The following is an 18,230-nucleotide window of genomic DNA, read 5'->3' as shown; positions in this document are numbered from 1 at the left end:
CGAGAGATGTGCTGCTCAGTAGTATTTACGGATGTCGGGAAGTGCAATACCCCCGTCGTACCACCCCAGTGTAAGTTTTGAAAGTGATATGTGTGGCATACCACTCCAAAGAAGGTCTCTGTGTGTGGCCTCAATAGTCGCAAAATACTTATGTGGGACTAAATCAGGGTAATTTTGGAGGGCGTAAAAAAACCGCGGCAGCGCCATCATTTTAAACCGCGCTGCCTGACCCAATAACGACAGCGGGAGCGTCTTCCAGATGGCCGTCTCCCTTTGGAACCGTTGCAGAGGTGACAAGAGGTTCTTTTCGTAACGGGCCGCGACATCCCTTGAGATAAAAATGCCAAGGTACCTGAACCCTTCCGTGGCTATCTAGATCGGGCAGTCACACGGAATGGACGGGGGGGAGCCGCGTAGTACGTAGAGTAACGATTTCCCCCAGTTAATACTGTACCCCGAGTTTTTCCCAAAGCTTGTAAAGATATCTAGAGCCACTCTGAGGGATTTAGAGGGGGAGGCAAGATACAACAGGATGTCATTAGCATATAGCGAGATCAGATCCTCACCACCCATCTGTCCATCTTAGCCCTCCTAATGAGAGGTCTTGTCTTATCCAAGGGGCTCCAAGCAGAGGGCGAAGAGCAATGGTGAAAGGGGGCAACCCTGTCGCGTCCCCCTCTCCAGTATGAAAATCTTGGAGATCTTGTTGTTCACAACCACCTGGGCTAATGTCTCAGTATAGAGGAGGCGCACCCACCCAATGAAATTGGGACCGAAGCCCAACCGTCTAAGGACCGCCATCGTATAAGGCCATTTAAGCGTATTGAATGCCATAGCAGCATCCAGCGATACCACGACCGCATCCTCCTGAAGCATGTGGCAGCGTCCCATCACCCCGTGGAGCCGTCTCAGATTGAGCGCTGTGTTACGGTGCGGCATGAAGCCCGATTGGTCTGGATGAATCAATTTGGTTATTATTGGCTTAATCCTATTTGCAAGGAGTTTCGCCAGTATTTTGGGCTCCGCATTTAATAACGATATTGGCCTGTATGAAGTGCACATGTCCCTAGGTTTTCCTTCTTTAGGGATAGCCACCAGGGTGGCGACCCGTTGGTCCCCCGGTACCTCCCCAGAGTTCTACTATCTTCAAATATATTTTTAAGATGCAGGCCCAAGCAGTCAGGGTTGAGCTTGTATAATTCAATAGGGAGGCCGTTGGGACCCAGGGCTTTCCCCGGCCGCAGGTCATTAATAGCCTTTGCCAATTCGGCGATGGTGAGTTCGCCATCCAATGTCTCCCTTTCATCCTCGGTAAGTATGGGCAATTTTATGTCGGCTAAGAGTACGAAGGAATCCTCCTCCGATCGGTCCGTTCCTCTGCTATATACTCATTTGAAATGTGCTGCAAATTCGTTCATTATCTCCTGAGGTTCAGTAATGGGGGGCCCCCCTAAGTCTGAAGCTCGGCCACCACCCTCTCAGTTTTTCTGCTTTTTGTCCAACCAGGCAGTTAACTTGACCGCTTTCTCTTCTTGATCATAGTCGGCCTCCTATCTCTCGCTAGGTTTTTAGCGGCCTCAGTAGCTAGGTCCTTATACTCAGCCGCTTTAAGCTGCATTTGATGCTGAGTCTCTAGGGTCCCGTTCACCTGTGCTTCCCCCTCTAGCGCGAGAAGATCGCGTTCGATGGCAGACATCTGCGCCTCCCTTCTTTACGTTGGCCAGCAATTTGGGAGAGGGCTTCACCTCTCACTACGGTGTTAAATGCTTCACAAAGGATAGCAGGGGAGTTCACTGTCCCAACGTTATCATTGAAATATTGCACTATCGAACAGACGATCTTACCCTTGATCGCGGGATTGCGTAAGTGCCAAGGGTTTATGGGTGCCACGCTTCCTACTCTTTGTTCCCCAATGGTTAAGTACGCCCACAGAGGGGAGTGGTCCGATATACCTCGCGCCAGGTGCTTAATCTCTTGAACCGTGGTGTCGTGCTGCAAAGGAGTAAGGAGATGATCTATTCTGGAAAATGTATGGTGGGGTCCTGAAATGAATGTTTACTGCCGTAGATTGGGGTGGCGTGTACGCCATATATCAACTAACCCAACCGCCTCCAAAAGATTGGAGAGCCACATGTGTCCCGCCGCGGTGTGTCGAGGCGAGTGTCTATCCAGTTCCCCTGACACCACTGCATTAAAGTCCCCCCCCTCCCCCCCCAATTAGAAGCTGCCCCTCGGGGAGGGAAAGGAGAAGTTTGCTCAGGTCCTGGTAGGATTGATTTTGGAGAACCGGTGGGATATAGACCATCACTAAGTTAAGTGTGCGTCCTTCCCACTTTCCCGTGAGCACCGCATTGCGGCCCAGTGGATCCGTCTGTGAGTGTTCAATAACCATTGGAAAGTTACGGCGTACCAAGATGCCCAAACCGTGGGATCCCGTGGTGAAGCCGGCATGTACAGCAAGTTTATAACCCCATCTGTTCAGGGCGTGGCACATGTTTCCAATGAGGTGCGTTTCTTGCAAGAAGGCAATATGTGGGAGGTGCGGTTTAAGGAATTGGAGTACTATGCCTCGCTTGAGCTTGTCTCCCAACCCATTGACGTTCCAACTAAGGATCTTATCCCACCTCGAAGTCATCTCTGAATGCTATGTCAGTACGTTTTCGATAGTGCCTGCAACACTGCCCCGTCCCACCGCAACATTCCCAACACAACCAACCAAATCCCCCCCCCCACCCCTTCGAACCTCACAAACCCGCCCCAAAGAACCATTGAACTGCAGGCCCCCCCCGCATCCCCTCCCACCCTGCTACCCTGCCACGTAGGTTTACAACTACCCACATCCCCAACTAGCAGATCGCCTTTCGCCCCAAATAGGGGAAGGTGTGAACCCCCCCCCCCCCCCCAGTACTGTTAGGTAGGAAGTGCGCTAGCACCAGCTCCAGCCACTGAGCGCCATTCCCCATATCTGTGATAACTCTTCAGACATATGCATGCACACCAAAACCAGGCACCTATGTCCCCTGCAGCACTTCCCCGATCCTCTCTATCGGATGTGTCTCTCAATGTTCCGTGGCCGGATGAACAATCCGCCCGTGCAATGCGAGTCTTTAAAGTTAGACGATGTCTCTGGCTCTTCCCCTGTAAATTAACGCCCTTCCCTGCGAGGAGAAAGCAGCTCCTATGCCATTAGTACAGTTCCGAGTAAGCCTTCTCCCCCCCCCCCCCAAAGATCACAGAAAAATTATACATTACAGTTCAGTCGGCAACCCTCTGTGAACGCAGCCCTCCGATCCCCGTCGTGCAGCTAACTCTCTATGCGCCATCCATGTCTGGGCTGCGGGATCGTGATCGCCATGAGCGCTGACTTGTCCTGTCCGTATCAGACCTGCTATCCAGGGAGCCCTGTGATTAGGGCCGGGTTTGCTCCAGTCGTCCCCCGCCGCATCTGCGATGCTACTTTGTCCAGCCAGTCCTGAACCTCCGAGGGCGCGGTGAAGGAGGATTTACTGCCATCAATTACTTTGAGTTTTGCTGGGAAGAACATCTTGTACTTGATACCTTTACCCTGAAGCACCGCTTTCACTCCATCAAAAGATCGCCGCTCCAGTTGCACCTTGAGCGTGAAGTCTGGGAAGAACCTGACTACAGCGTTCTCATATTTGAGATCTCCCATCTGTCTGGCCGCTTGCAGGATGGCATCCCGATCCCTATAGTTGAGGATTTTCGCGATGATGGTTCGCGGCGGGGCTCCAGGCATGGGCCTAGGGATCTGCGCACGGTGCGCCCTTTCAACGGAGAACATAGCAGAGAGCCTTTTCGGTTTCAGCCAGTTAAGAATCAGATCCTCGAGGAATAAGTCCACACTAGGCCCTTCCGAACCCTCCGGAACACCCACTATGCGGACGTTGTTCCGTCGGGCCCTCCCTTCCTGGTCTTCGAGCTTCAAGGCTACTTGACGGTGCTGGTGGACCAGCTCGTTAACCCTCTGTTCGAGTTTCTTAGAGGAGGCCTGGAGCTCCCTGATATCCGTTTCATTACTTCTGGCCTTGTCCGAAGTTTTGTTGAGATCCGCCTGCAAAAGGTTCATTTCAATGGAAAGTTTGTCGATCTTTGTCTCGAGGGTGGTCCCTAGGGTTTGTATAGCCTCCATTATGGAAGCCAAGGAGGGTTCCGCCGTTGCTGGTTGCTCCCCCGCCACACCCTCTGTCTGTGGGCTGACCTCGGGATCGCATACTTGTCGAGCTTGTTCTTCTGGGCAGCCGCCGCCCCTTTTAGGTTTCATCTTGTGAGCCCCTCTGCAGACCACTGGTTACCAGGGAATACAGTGCGCTCACTTCCCTTATCTTTTCACGTTACTCAAGCGGGTAGCACTCTGTTTCGTCCGGCGGATTCGTCTCACCGTGATATACCTGCGCAGCCCCCGTTTACAGTTTTCACCCGCGAACAGCAGGGTAGACCTATACGTCCCAGTCAGGCACGCGCGTCTTCCCTCGCCCAGGTCCTCCTCATCTGCCATCAGCACCCAGTCCACACTCCGGCCCGCAGGGAGGGAGAATAGACGCACTTTTCTGGGGCCCCTTCCCTGTACAATGGCCTGTGCAGCCAGATCGTAATACAGCCAATAATGTTCTTTGCAGGGTGAGCCGCGATACCCCCACTCCGTCGCAGGCCGCCAGACACTCTGTCCCCCTTCTATACTAGGTTTCCCAACAAAGGGGCAGTGGAGATCAGGTCTCGGCTATATCTCACTGCGGCATGCGTAGAGGAGTGCCCATTGGCCTATTGCGGAACAGCCATACTGTCCTGGGCCGCCGGGCCGGTGCAGGCATGATCATGAATGCAAGGCCTGGGTCATTAACAGTTCCACATCGGCTTGTGATTCTCGCAGGGGCATGCAGCAAGCTGCGATCCTTTCTTACCGCCAACCTCTGGGCTTAGTCCAACCGCCCAATGTCCATACAGGAGTTCTTGAGGCCTGATGAGGGCTCTAATGCAGGGTCTGCTCCCAGAGGTCGGCGCTCCCGCCGGGCGAAGGTGCGACGTTTCCCGGCCCGGGTTCAGGGTGGACGACTCATGCAGCCGCTCGATTCCCGGACCGCCACGTCGGCCGCGCCTTATGATTTGCGTCTTCTAGGTCGAAGGCCTCCGCTTCCTCTGGTTGGTCCCCACGAGGCAGCTCTCTGTCTCCATAAAAACATATTAAATCCAAGAGACGGTTTGTAGTTTCCACAGATAATGTTGTACCTGCATGCAGTAGCTAGTTGAACATGCCCACTGACTCTTTCACTCTCCTGAGCTGAATAAGTTTCTTCAATCCTGCTTCACTAACCACTTCAATCTGAGGCTGAAGATCCTTAGGCATGAAACACAATGCGGTGCCATCAACGTAGGAGAGGGCACCCCCATCAGCCCCTGGTGCACACCAGGAACATGGTCCCTCTTCGCCGGTAGTGCGGACTCAACAGGGGGCGCGAAGGGCCAGCCGCGCCCCCGACGGCAAGCACAACCACAGGCCCCAAACCGGGGCGACGCGTAGGCGATAGCCGGAGGCGCTCGCTTCACGCCCCTCAGCCGCTCCCAGGCGTATCGTCCTGCCTCCGGCACACTGCGGCAACAGGGACGTCTCCGAGTCTCCGGATTGCGGGATCCGGTGCTGCGGGCTATAGCGAGGATCCGCCGACCTGGTCTTAGTGCTGCATGCAGGATAATTGCCGGATTTCTGGGGAATCGGGCTTAGCTTCGACGGAGCTTTCTACTAAGCAGCCATCTTTGCTGGCGCTTAGCCATGCCATATATATATTTTAAATGCACAAGTTGTAAGGCATGTCAGTTTGGTGTTAATAAATCTTTATATTGCGCAACTTTTAATAATAGCCCTTGAACCATCAATCAACATTTGACCTGCAGAACAGAGTATGCTGTCTATGTTCTAGAATGTAGCTGTGATTTAAAATATATTGGTAGCACCAAATTGGCAGTACATAAAAGGATCCTACAACACACATGGGCAGTTACTAACAATGACCTTAGCTACCCTGTGGTGAGACACTTTAAAGAACAACATGAAAGTAATCTCAAGCATCTTAGATATTATGTATTAGATGCGATACCTGCAGAAAAAAGAGGGGGAAACAGGGAAGCGAAGTTAAGACGCCTGGAAACTCAATATATATTCGAGTTGGATACCAAACATCCGGAGGGCCTGAATACAAGTGAGGACCTTTATACTTACTTATGAAACCTCCATACTAAATCCCCTTGCCTCCATAAGCCTAGCCATAAGGCTAGCAGAAAATTGGACCTCAAGCCCAAACTGAACCTGTTTATTTATTGTTTTTAATATTATCCTCAAAACTGGTGTCTAAAAAACTGTCCAGCTATTTGCAATCTGTAATATATTCAAGGATCATTTCTAAACATAGAACATAAACTAATGAATTTTATGTAGTAGGGACGGTATGGATCAGAGTATATATCCATGTTTTAGCAATTGAGTTGTATATTTATTGATATTTATATGCATTTATTTAGCTACATATTCTATGTCTATGTTTACAACTGTGGAAATCAATTGCATAATTATTAGGTTTAATCCTGTCCCTCATATATGCTTGCTTAGTTTGCACAGGCTATGTTTTGCACTAAAGATTTATTGCCAGGGCATGCCCAGTAGTGCACAAAAAGACATTATCAATACATGATGCCCCTGACATTTGTGGATACATATATTCCGAAATTCGTTTTTTATTAGTTTTAGCACTATCCCGTTTCATTGGTTTTAGCACTTCTCTAAGGTATTTACATTGGTAGGCACTTTTATATTTTAATCAATTATATGATGAGATTTGGAAATAAGTGAGATATTGGTGATTGTCCATAGCAGCATTTGTGCCAAGGAAATTGTAGTAAGATGTATTATTACTAGACCTGGATTTTTGTTTTCATTTTATGTATTTAAAGTAATTTAGAAGTACATTTTATAGATGTACAATATGCATTTAAGCCAATAATTGTATCACCAACGTTCTTAGAATAACTTAAGCATTCAAGCACATATTTCTTCCATTTCCATCAATTAACTGGTATGCACTGTCACTTTAATTAAGGCGATCATACTTCCTAACGCTGTCATGTGATCAAGGCAGGCAACTACCCAAACGCGTACTGGCGAGGCTGTTTGTGCGTGAATAAAACAAAAAGATATGCACAATACTTGGGTCTGCTCTCATTTGTTTGGAGCAGCAGATGTAAACGAGGAATCGTTATATATATTCAAATGCCATACTTCCCAAAGACTTGCATACCTGTGAGTCAGGAGTACCCAGTGCCTAATCTTTTTACAGTGTCTTTATCAACTTCATAAGGATGGATGACCGGTGGAGGCCAAATGGCAGCTCCTTAATATCACAGGGAAGGAGACGTGGCCTTGTTATTTCAAGATCTGGCTGGCCCTGGATTCGGCGCTGGCTAAGCACAATATTGCACAGAGATAGGGAGCCATCCATTCATCCCCCTTATCTATTGGAGAGGGACTAGTACACACTGTGTAGAGTGTCTCGACAATACGTTGTACCCTGCTTTATGTTCCATATGTTGCACTATTATTTACTCCATTATAGCTGTATTTGTAACTCTGGTGTGCACAAGAATGTACTGCTCAAGTTCTCTAATTGCGACCGTTGTTGACAATGCTTGTATCTTGTACAATTTGTAATAACGTTTCATTTGACGGACTAAATACTGAACTCCATTCCACCACCTTGATCAGAAACACAAACCTCTACTAAACATTGCTTTCTTCCTCCACTAACTGTTAAGAAATGTGCTCACAATGTGTGCTTAATGCTTAACTGACCACTGTGGAGATCTTTTCTGATGGAATAAATGTTTGCTGACAGGTTTTGGTGTAAGAAAGATAATAGACCTCCAACACAATACCTCCCGCAGGGCAAATATTCTACTTCTCAACTACATCCTCACTGACTGCTCAAATGTTTCCACCGTGCATGTTCTTGCAGGGCCAGTTTTAGTACCTGCTGGTGAGGCTTACACATTTACACTCTTTACCAATCCTGCTACTACTAACTGTCACTCTAAACACTATATTACACTCTGACTCTTAATGCACTAGTGTTAAACATACAGCCACAAAAGAAATTCTTCATTACAAAAATACTTAATTGCCTCTGAAATCAAGAAGCCCCATTTGATGAAAGGAAACCATTATTAACCTTTTAAAACTTCCTCAGCCCTACACACAATTGGCATGCAGGGATGTAGAATTCGTATTGCCCGACGCCCAGGACATATTGTTTGGGGTCAAGGAGATTACATTTTCATGTGTATTTTGTCCCTGGGACAAGTAGGCCCAACCCCCTGCAGCACAAACCCCTTGGCTGCCAGTTTGCAGTACCACTTATGGATCACTGTCTGCAGTTAAGGTAATATTTTTGTCCTTATGTTAATGTTGTTCAAACTTGTATTTATGGTTCATTAATCTAAAGCCTTTATTAAGGTGAGTGCTCTAAGTAAATGTTGTAAGCTCTGACTGGACTACTGGCAGTGACAGTTTAGCAATATGAGGCTATGTATAATGTTCCCAGAACGCTCTCTGGTTTTATGCAAATATTTGCAGAAGCTTGAAAGCAAGATTGAGTATTCTTTGCTTTCAGAATAAAATGTTCATAAAAAAAATGAAAGCAGGAAAAAAACATTTAGCTAAATTTGCTGTAAATTTTGAGGTATAATTTCTTTGCAGCAACATTTAGTAACGTGTTGATGCATTCTAGTATTTCCCAACAATATTCATAATGGAAAACCAGTGTAACCAGTTTCAATAAGATTATGGGGAACAAAAATAAACAAGCATTGGCAAAGGCGGTAGGTCTGAAATTTGTGGTCCGCTTTTTAGTTTTGTCAATGTGGGAATTGGTTTGGCATGGTTTTTGTAAAACCTTATTGATGTGGGAACTGCCGGGCCTTCACCATTATAACCAACATTGGCAAAAGCGAAAAAAAATTTTGGTCTCAAAAAGCACACTCTGCCACAGTAGTTACTGGCACAGAACACAACTACTTGTGCCGATATGCTCCTTTTGAAAGAGATCAATCAATCAATCAGGCATTTATTGAGCGTGACTACTCACCTGTAAGGGTCTCAAGGCGCAGGGGGTGGATGCAGGTTCCAGTCCGTCAAGGAGGGGGTCAGTCGAAGAGCCAGGTTTTGAGGTTTCTTGCGAAGATGGGGAGCGATGTCTGTCTGAGGTGGAGCAGAAGGGCGTTCCAGGCTCTGGCCGCGAGGAAGGAGAAGGAGCAGACTCCCGATCTGGTCTTTCTGGTGCAGGGGACCACGGCGTAGGAGAGCTGGGCTGATCATTTGGTCCTTTGGGGTGCGTGGAATTTGAGTCGGCTGTTCAGGTATGCTGGTCCGGTGTCGTGTAGGGCCTTGTGTGCGTGGGTGAGCATCATGAAGGTGACTCTAGCCTCGATTGGGAGCCAGTGCAGTGTGCGCAGGTGCTGGGAGATGTGGCAGTGTCTTGGCGGGTTGAGGACCAGTCTTGCAGCGGCCTAAGGCAACCCCGTCTGTGCCCGTCCGAGCCTGGCCCACGCCCAGCGCCATACCCCCTGGCCCCAGCAGATGCCAGCCCACCCGCCAGACCTACAACGCCGCCACTCTCATCGCACTCAACACCGGCCGAAACCCCGGCTGCTGCCGCGCCGTCCCAAGACGCACCCACGGACCCTTCACCTGCAATCCTGCAAGTTCTCATGCATCCGGACCCGTACCGCACCCGCCAAGCCAAGCATCAGCAGCAACCACCTGAAGTGCATCCTGCTCAACACCCGCTCCGTCCACAGACACGCCGTGGAACTCTGGAACCTGCTCGACACCACATCCCCAGACGTCGCCTTCCTCACGGAAACATGGATGAACGCCTCCTCAGCACCCGACATCGCCATCGCCATCCCGGACGGATACAAGATCACCCGGAGGGACCGCGTCAACCAGACGGGAGGAGGCATCGCCATCGTCCACAAGAACACCATCCGCATCACGACCAACTCCGACGACACCCTCACAGCCGCCGAACATCTTCACTTCCAGATTCACACCGACCCCAAGACCACACTCAGAGGCACCCTCATCTACAGACCCCCTGGACCCCGCACACAATTCAGCGAAGACATCGCAGACTTCATCAGCCCACACGCCCTCCCCTCCGCTGACTACATCCTCCTAGGGAACCTCAACTTCCACCTGGAGAACAGCGACAACACCACCACCCTGCTGGACAACCTCGCCAACCTCAGACTCAAGCAACTGGTGAACACCCCCACACATTACGCCGGACACACGCTTGACCCAGTCTTCTCCTCCAGCAAGCACATCTCCTTCAGCCACTCCACCGGACTCCACTGGACAGACCACTTCAGCTTCAGAAAAACCACGAATCACCACCACCAGCAACAGGTTCCCCGCAGGAGCTGGAACAAGATCACCACCGACCAGCTCTCCACAGCACTGAGCCAGAACCCTCCTGCCAGCTCAACGGACCCCAACCAAGCAGCCAACAACCTCTCACAGTGGATCACCAACTGCGCCAACGACCTCGCACCCCTGAAAAACCATCCCAACAGGACCAAAAGCAAGACAGCCCCCTGGTTCAACGTTGACCTCAAGAACTCCAAGAAGAACTGCCGCTCCCTCGAGAAAGCCTGGCGAAAAAACCCGACTACTGACAACATGAACGCCCTCAAGCACGCCTCCCGCAAACACCACCAGCTGATCCACATCACCAAGAGGACAGCATTCAAGGAACGACTAGACAACCGCGCACACAACAGCAAGGAACTCTTCGACATCGTCAAAGAGCTCTCCAACCCCAGCGCCGGAAACAACGACATCACTCCCTCACAAGACCTCTGCGACTCACTCGCCTCGTTCTTTCACCGCAAGATCGCCGACATACACAACAGCTTCGGCGCACAGACCACGCACCCAACCACCGAACCGACGCCCCCCACCACTACCCTCCGCGCCTGGACCCCGGTCAGCACCGAAGACACCATCCACACGAGGAACACCATCCACTCCGGATAACCAACTGACCCATGCCCCCACCACGTCTTCAACAAGGCCGACTTCGTCATCGCACCCCAACTCCGGGACATCATCAACTGCTCCTTCAACACCGCCACCTTCCCGGAGAGCTGGAAGCACGCCGAACTCAGCGCCCTCCTGAAGAAACCATCAGCAGACCCCACCGACCTCTAGAACTACCGCCCCATCTCGCTCCTCCCGTTTCCCGCCAAAGTCATCGAGAAGACCGTCAACAGACAGCTTGCCACCTTCCTCGAGACGAACGGATCCCTCGACCACTCGCAGTACGGCTTCAGAGCCAACCACAGCACCGAGACCGCCCTCATCGCAGCCACAGACGACATCCGAACCCTGCTCGACAACGGGGAAACAGCGGCCCTCATCCTCCTAGACCTCTCCGCAGCATTCGATACGGTCTGCCACTGCACCCTGGTGCAGCGCCTCCGCAACATCGGAATCCAAGAGAAGGCCCTGGAGTGGATCATCTCATTCCTCGCCGGAAGAATTCAGAGAGTCCGCCTCCCCCCGTTCAGATCCGAGGCCACCGAAGTCATCTGCGGCGTACCACAAGGATCATCACTCAGCCCCACCCTCTTCAACGTCTACATGAGCCCCCTCGCAGCCATCGCACGCCAACACAACCTCAACATCATCTCCTACGCCGACGACACCCAGCTGATCCTCTCCCTCACCAACGACCCAGCCACCGCCAGAACCAACCTACACGAAGGGATGAAAGACGTAGCCGAGTGGATGACGAACAGCCGCCTGAAACTGAACTCAGACAAGACGGAAGTCCTCATCCTTGGACCATCACCCTCTGCCTGGGACGATTCCTGGTGGCCCCCTACCCTGGGCAGCGCACCCAAACCAACGGACCACGCATGCAACCTGGGCTTCATCCTGGACTCCTCCCTCTCGATGACCAGACAAGTCAACACAGTCTCATCATCATGCTTCAACATCCTACGCATGCTCCGTAAGATCTTCCGATGGATCCCCACCGAAACCAGGAAGACGGTCACCCAGACACTCGTCACCAGCCGTTTGGACTACGGTAGCGCCCTCTACACCGGGACCACAGCCAAACTACAGAAAGGACTCCAACGCATCCAGAACGCCTCCGCACGACTCATCCTGGACATCCCCCGACACAGCCACATCTCCGGACACCTGAAAGATCTTCACTGGCTCCCCGTCAGCAAGAGAATCACGTTCCGACTCCTCACCCACGCACACAAAGCCCTCCACGACCTGGGCCCCAGGTACCTCAACAACCGCCTGACCTTCTACACTCCCACCCGCCAGCTACGATCGTCCAGCCACACACTCGCCACGCATTCGAAGAGCCACCATGGGAGGAAGATCCTTCTCCTACTTGGCAGCCAAGACATGGAACTCCCTCCCCATCCACCTCCGTCTTACCCAAGACCACGTCTCCTTCAGGAAGCATCTCAAGACCTGGCTGTTCGAGCAGTAGCGGACCCCCCTTCCCCTAGCGCCTTGAGACCCTCCGGGTGAGTAGCGCGCTTTACAAATATCTTGATTGATTGATTCTGGATGTTCTGTAGTTTGCGGGTGAGGTTTTTGTTTATTCCCGCGTAGAGTGCATTGCCGTAGTCGAGTCTGCTGGTGACCAGGGCGTGAGTGACTGTCTTTCTGTGTTCGAGGCGGATCCATTTGAAGGTCTTACGGAGGAGGCGAAGGGAGTGAAAGCAGGAGGAAGAGACGAAGTTGATCTGGTGGACCATTTTGAGCTCGGGATCCAGGTGGATTCCCAGGTAGTGTGCGTGAGGGTGGGCGGGCTTCCCAGGGCGGGGGGGGCACCAGGTGCCATTCCAGGCGTCTTGGTTTGGGCCTATGATGAATACTTCTGTTTTGTTGGTGTTTAGTTGTAGGCAGATGTTTTTCATCCTTTTGGCCATGGGTTCCATGCCTTCTCGAAAGTTGTGTCTGGTGGTGTTTGGTTCGTTGAATAGGGAAGAGGATGAGTTGGATGTCGTCTGCGTATGACACAATGTTAAGTCTGTAGGTTCTGACGATGGGGGTGAGTGGAGCCATGTAGACGTTGAAGAGTGTAGGGCTGGGGGAGGACCCCTGGGGGACGCCGCAGATGATTGGTGTAGAGTCCGAGAGAAAAGGGGGGAGTCTGACCTGCTGCGTTCTGCCAGAGAGGAAGGAGCGGATCCAGTCGAGGGCCTTGTCCTGGATCCCTGCGTCGTGGAGTCTGCGTATTAGGGTGCAGTGAGAGACTGTGTCGAACGCCGCAGAGAGGTCGAGGAGGATGAGGGCTACTGTTTCTCCTTTGTCCAGTAGGGTACAGATGTTGTCTGCTGCGGCGAGGAGGGCGGTTTCTGTACTGGTGTTTTTTCTGAAGCCGGATTGGGAGGAGTCGAGGATGTTGTGCTCTTTGATGAATCTGGCGAGTTGGCTGTTGGTGGCTTTCTCGATGACTTTAGCTGGGAACGGGAGCAGGGAGATCGGTCTGTATTTTTTGAGGTTGGTGGGTTCCGCCGAGGGTTTCTTCAGGAGGGGGTTAACCTCTGCGTGTTTCCAGTCGTTGGGGAACGAGATGGTCGCCAGGGAGTGGTTGATGGTGTGGCGGAGCATGGGTGCGATGGTGTCGGTGGCTCTGTTGAAGATGTGATAGGGGTAGGGGTCCGTGGGGGCCCCGGAGTAGATTGACTTCATTGTCTTCAGTGTGTCTTCGGGGGTGAGGGCTGTCCAGTTGGCAATCGCTGGCTTCAGGCTGTCCGGGGTGGTTGGTGAGGGTTCAGTGTGTTGGTTGTTTTCGTCGAAGTTGTCGTAGATGCTCTTGATTTTGTGGTGGAAAAAGGTGCTGAGTTTGTCACAGAGGTCTTGTGAGGGAGGGATGTCAGTAGACTCGCTAATGGGTTTGGCGAACTCCTTGATGATGTTGAAGAGTTCTTTGCTGTTGTGCACGTGTGTGGAGATTCTGTCTTCAATCGCTTTTTTCCTCGTTTTTCTGATGAGTTGGTGGTGGGCATTGGTGGCGGCTCTGAAGTTGTTGTGGGATTCTGTGGTTTTGGTGTTCCTCCAGGCCTTTTTGAGGCGGTGGCAAGAGCATCTGGATTCTCGAAGTTCGGTGGTAAACCATCTGGCTTTCTTGGCGTGGGTGTTGTTTTTCTTGAGGTGGGGCTATGGTGTTGGCGCTGTCGGTGATCGATCTGTGTAGGGTTCGGGCTGCGGTGTTGGGGTCGTCGTTTTCCATGATGGTTGGGATGGAGTTGCTGAGTGAGGAGTTGAACAGGTCGTCAGTGATTCTGGTCCTGTTTCTTCGTGGGAGCAGGTGCTGGGGTCTGTGGATGGTGGGTATTCTGAAGGTGAAGTGGACGCATCAATGGTCAGTCCATGAGAGTTCGGTGGTGTGGCTGAAGGTGATGGAGTTTCCTGTTCTGAAGAGGGGGTCGAGGGTGTGTCCTGCTGAGTGCGTATGTTCGGTCACAATCTGGCAGAGTCCAATGTTGTGGTGGTTGTCCAGGAGGGATGTGGTATTGGGGTCCAGTTGGTTGTCGAGGTGGAAGTTGAAGTCTCCCAGCAGGGTGTAGTTGGTGGATGCGATGGCATGTGGGGAGATGATGTCCGTGATGGAGTTGGCGAAAGGTCTGCGGGGTCCAGGGGGTCGGTAGATGAGGGTTCTTTGGAGGGTGGTGGTAGGGCTGGCCAGTATCTTGAAGTTAAGGTGTTCCATCAGGTCTGTGGGCTTGTCGGGGAGTGTGCTCAGGCGGAGGGTGGATTTGTGGACGATGGCGATTCCTCCTTCCGGGCGGGTGGGGCGGTCCTTCCTGGAGATCTTGTATCCTTGGGTATGGCGATGTCCTGTCATGGACATCGCCATTGCAAAATGCTATCTCTCGCAGTGAAGCCAGCCTATACGGAGAGCGAGAGACAGAATTTTAATAAATGCAAAAGGTCATGGTCAACGCCAGACCAAATTAGGGGCCCAATTATTAAAGAATGTCTCAAAAGTGCACCCATGGTAAATGTCTTTGCATTAAGTGCAGCTATACAGCTTTCGTGAATTCCCAAGATTTTCCAGAAGCAAGACCAGAAATAGTACTCCCAGAAAATATTTGTGAACTACATTTTAGCATGAGCAAATGTGTGCGTGTAGATTTGCTCTTGCGAAAATCTTGAGTGTTTGCAAGCTCACTTTCCCTCCAGCCACTTTTTTCCCAACTCTGGAAGAAGGTTTACGTCTGCCATTGTCGGGAGTAAATTTTCAACATTTCTAAGTATGGGAAAAGATTTGAGAGGAGTTGTTGAAAACTCTTAAAACATGCAGGTTAGTAGGTTTGCACAGACTCAAAAGGGCATTCTAACCCTGTAAATGTAAATGTATGTCTTTTTGTAAAGCGCACTGCTGCCGAGGCGTCGTGGCGCTGTAGACCGCTGGGAACCCGTCCTGGCTATCCCTGTGAGATGGTCCCTCCTGGGTATCTCCAAGGTGAAACCAGGCATCCCCGGCGAATGTGGGGGGCCGTTGTGGAGATGAGGCAAGCTAATGCCCAGAGTTGCCGAGTGTGATCCCTGGTTAGAGTGGGCACCGAGGCGAGAATTATCGAGTCCGCTGACCGTGGTCCACTACCCTGCCGCGTCGGGAATTGAACCCTGGTCCCGGGCCGTCCTCTGCTTCCGGGTCTGCCGCCTCTAACCAGTGAGCCACACTACTCCACTACTCCCTGTAACTATTGCTTACCAGTAACTTCAACCCCAGTATGTAGATCTGTGGAAATGTGGCAACATAAGGGGAGTTGCAAGTATTCAAACGCTAGTATGGTGTGAGCCCTGGAATAATCAGAGAGGATATATCAGAGCTCTTATATAATGACATTGCTGCCATAATTTGCCACTGCACTACATCGCACGAAAGGGATAAGTGGATTTTCTTACAGGGCAAGTAGATTTATGAAGCAACCTGCCCCATGGACAAGTAGATATTTTATTAAATTCCACACCCGTGGGCATGGAACCAGTACACCAACTAAGCATTATGTTCTCCAAAATGTAGTTCATCCAGAACAAAATTACCACTTGGTTCCAAAAGCTACGAGCCAACCTTCACTCCACCTACTGAGGATGCATCAACTGCAAAAATATCCACGCACTGCTACATCTTTCTGCCCATTTCTTTTTACTGTGTCTAGAGTCTTCTTAATAACTTGACGCCTTTACACGCCCTGTATGTGGTCACAGCCTGTTAGGCTAAAGATTATTCTCGAATTCTCTGTACCTTTATAATCGGATTATTCACCTCGTTTGATCAAGGTAATTAAATATATTGTTCTTCTCAACCGCTCTGGAGCCTGTTGCTCATCCCTCAGTTCAACAAATGCTGTGTGGGGTACAAAGGATTGCCTGCACCTAAAGTAAGTAAGCCTCAAAAATAAGAGCATCATTGAAGAACTAAATCCCCTCCCCAATGGGTGAAGGCAGTTGGCTCCATGACTGTTCTTTTAAACCTGACCTCTTTACTAAAGGTTTGTACATTCTGCCTTTCTAGAATGTCATTAAGAGTCTAGATTATCTGCTAAATATAGCATAGACTTTGTCTCCAGCACGCAACAGCAGGTAATATTAGGCTTCTCTGTGGCAGAGGCCACTGCGCTCACCTGAGGGTAACTTTTTGGAAACCTCTTGACGTTTCTGATACATAAAAAGTACATGCTGGCTGCCACAAAGACAATCCAGGGACAATTCCTGTTTTTTTAGCAATCAGTTGCCCCCCGAAAGGTTTCCCTTCATTGATATAACTCAAAGTACCCAGAATATGAAACCGCTGACCCATGTGTGCTACATTTCTGTCCCTAGTAATCTGATTCAGGATAGCCATAAAAGCTGTAATTAAGCCAACATACCCTACCTCCTACAGCTTAAAATCCTTTGGTTTCTTGTTAAACTTAAGGTAATTGACTAGAAGCAAAAGCAGGGCGCTGTTATGATTTGGCCAATACATTTGTTTAGTGGGGTGGACCTTGGAGATATGCTAAATATTAAGATGATACTTAACCATTGCTTTGTAAATATGGCTTTGTGGTGTCTTATAGCAACATGTTAAGTAAATTGGCCTCTAAGCTGTTTATCACTGCTGAACTTAGTTGTGTGAAGATGATGTTTTACTTTGATGAACATTATTCTTTTAAGCTTTACTTTGTCTAATTCTGTCTCTGCAATCCTTTTAGACCAGATTATTCAATATTCGTAGGTGACCTGAGTCCTGAAGTGGATGACTTCCAGCTGTATTACTTCTTTTTAAGCAAGTACCCTTCATGCAGAGGTGGCAAAGTTGTCACAGACACTCTAGGGAACTCCAGGTAATTATTACTACACAAGATTGAGCTTAGACATGTATGTGCTTTTGACCTGTTTTTCAACATATTGATGCATTTGTTTTCAGATTAACTTTTGTTATACAGGTTTATTTTTCAGTAATGTAGTACTAAAAGCTATTTAATGCAGAATCTTAGTGTGTCAAATATGTGCTGCTACTGCTCTGTCTTTACTCGTGAAATGTTGTCCACACCCTATTCTCATGCTTGCCTCCTTTTTCTGGCCTAATTTGCTCATCACATTACTTGTTTTTTCCTTCATTTTATGATTGCTGACTAACACATTTTACCTAATAGTTTGAAAAGTATAGTAATTCACGATTCGCAATCCTATATGTGCACTTAATTCTATCAGTAATGATGTGATTTTTACCTCGATTTACAGTCCAGGAAATTCTGCCAATGTTGTAGAATTTTCGTTTAAGCAGATATGTTCTTAGTGGTGAGTTTCGAAGTGTCCCAGTGTTAGTCTATTGTTGAAAGCTGATGAATAGCCACAAACCCATGTTTGCTGTTTTTCACAACCTTTTGCAGATATTTACTCATCCCCGGAACAGCTGTTACCAGAGTGGAAGTGGAGGGGGAATCCTTGCAAAATCTAGGTGGTTTAGAATTAGGGGTGTATCCATGGGGACAAAATACTTTCTTACAAAGAGCTAATTGACTTCACTGTCAAATCTTCACATGCAGAAATGTATTTCTATTTTCCAGCTCGCCCACACGACCCTCTTGTGAATATTCAACCTCCCAGGTAAGCTGTAAAGAAATGACACAATGTG

The 18,230-nt window shown here is 49.8% G+C and overlaps 1 protein-coding gene across 1 annotated transcript in view; it reads left to right on the top strand.

The window, feature by feature from the left end:
• C5_2H6orf52 (chromosome 5_2 C6orf52 homolog) overlaps positions 1-18,230 on the top strand; it is a 187,686-nt gene that overhangs the window by 82,346 nt on the left and 87,110 nt on the right. Inside the window, exon 5 of the mRNA XM_085607263.1 lies at positions 17,305-17,436. Within this exon, the coding sequence (XP_085463389.1) occupies positions 17,305-17,436 (132 nt within the window). The remainder of the gene's footprint in view (positions 1-17,304; positions 17,437-18,230) is intronic.

The sequence above is a fragment of the Triturus cristatus genome, chromosome 5_2 (assembly GCF_964204655.1).
Source record: "Triturus cristatus chromosome 5_2, aTriCri1.1, whole genome shotgun sequence".
Taxonomy (NCBI): domain Eukaryota; kingdom Metazoa; phylum Chordata; class Amphibia; order Caudata; family Salamandridae; genus Triturus; species Triturus cristatus.
The sequence above is the reverse complement of the archived record's forward strand: the minus strand, read 5'-3'. Positions and strand labels throughout refer to the sequence as shown.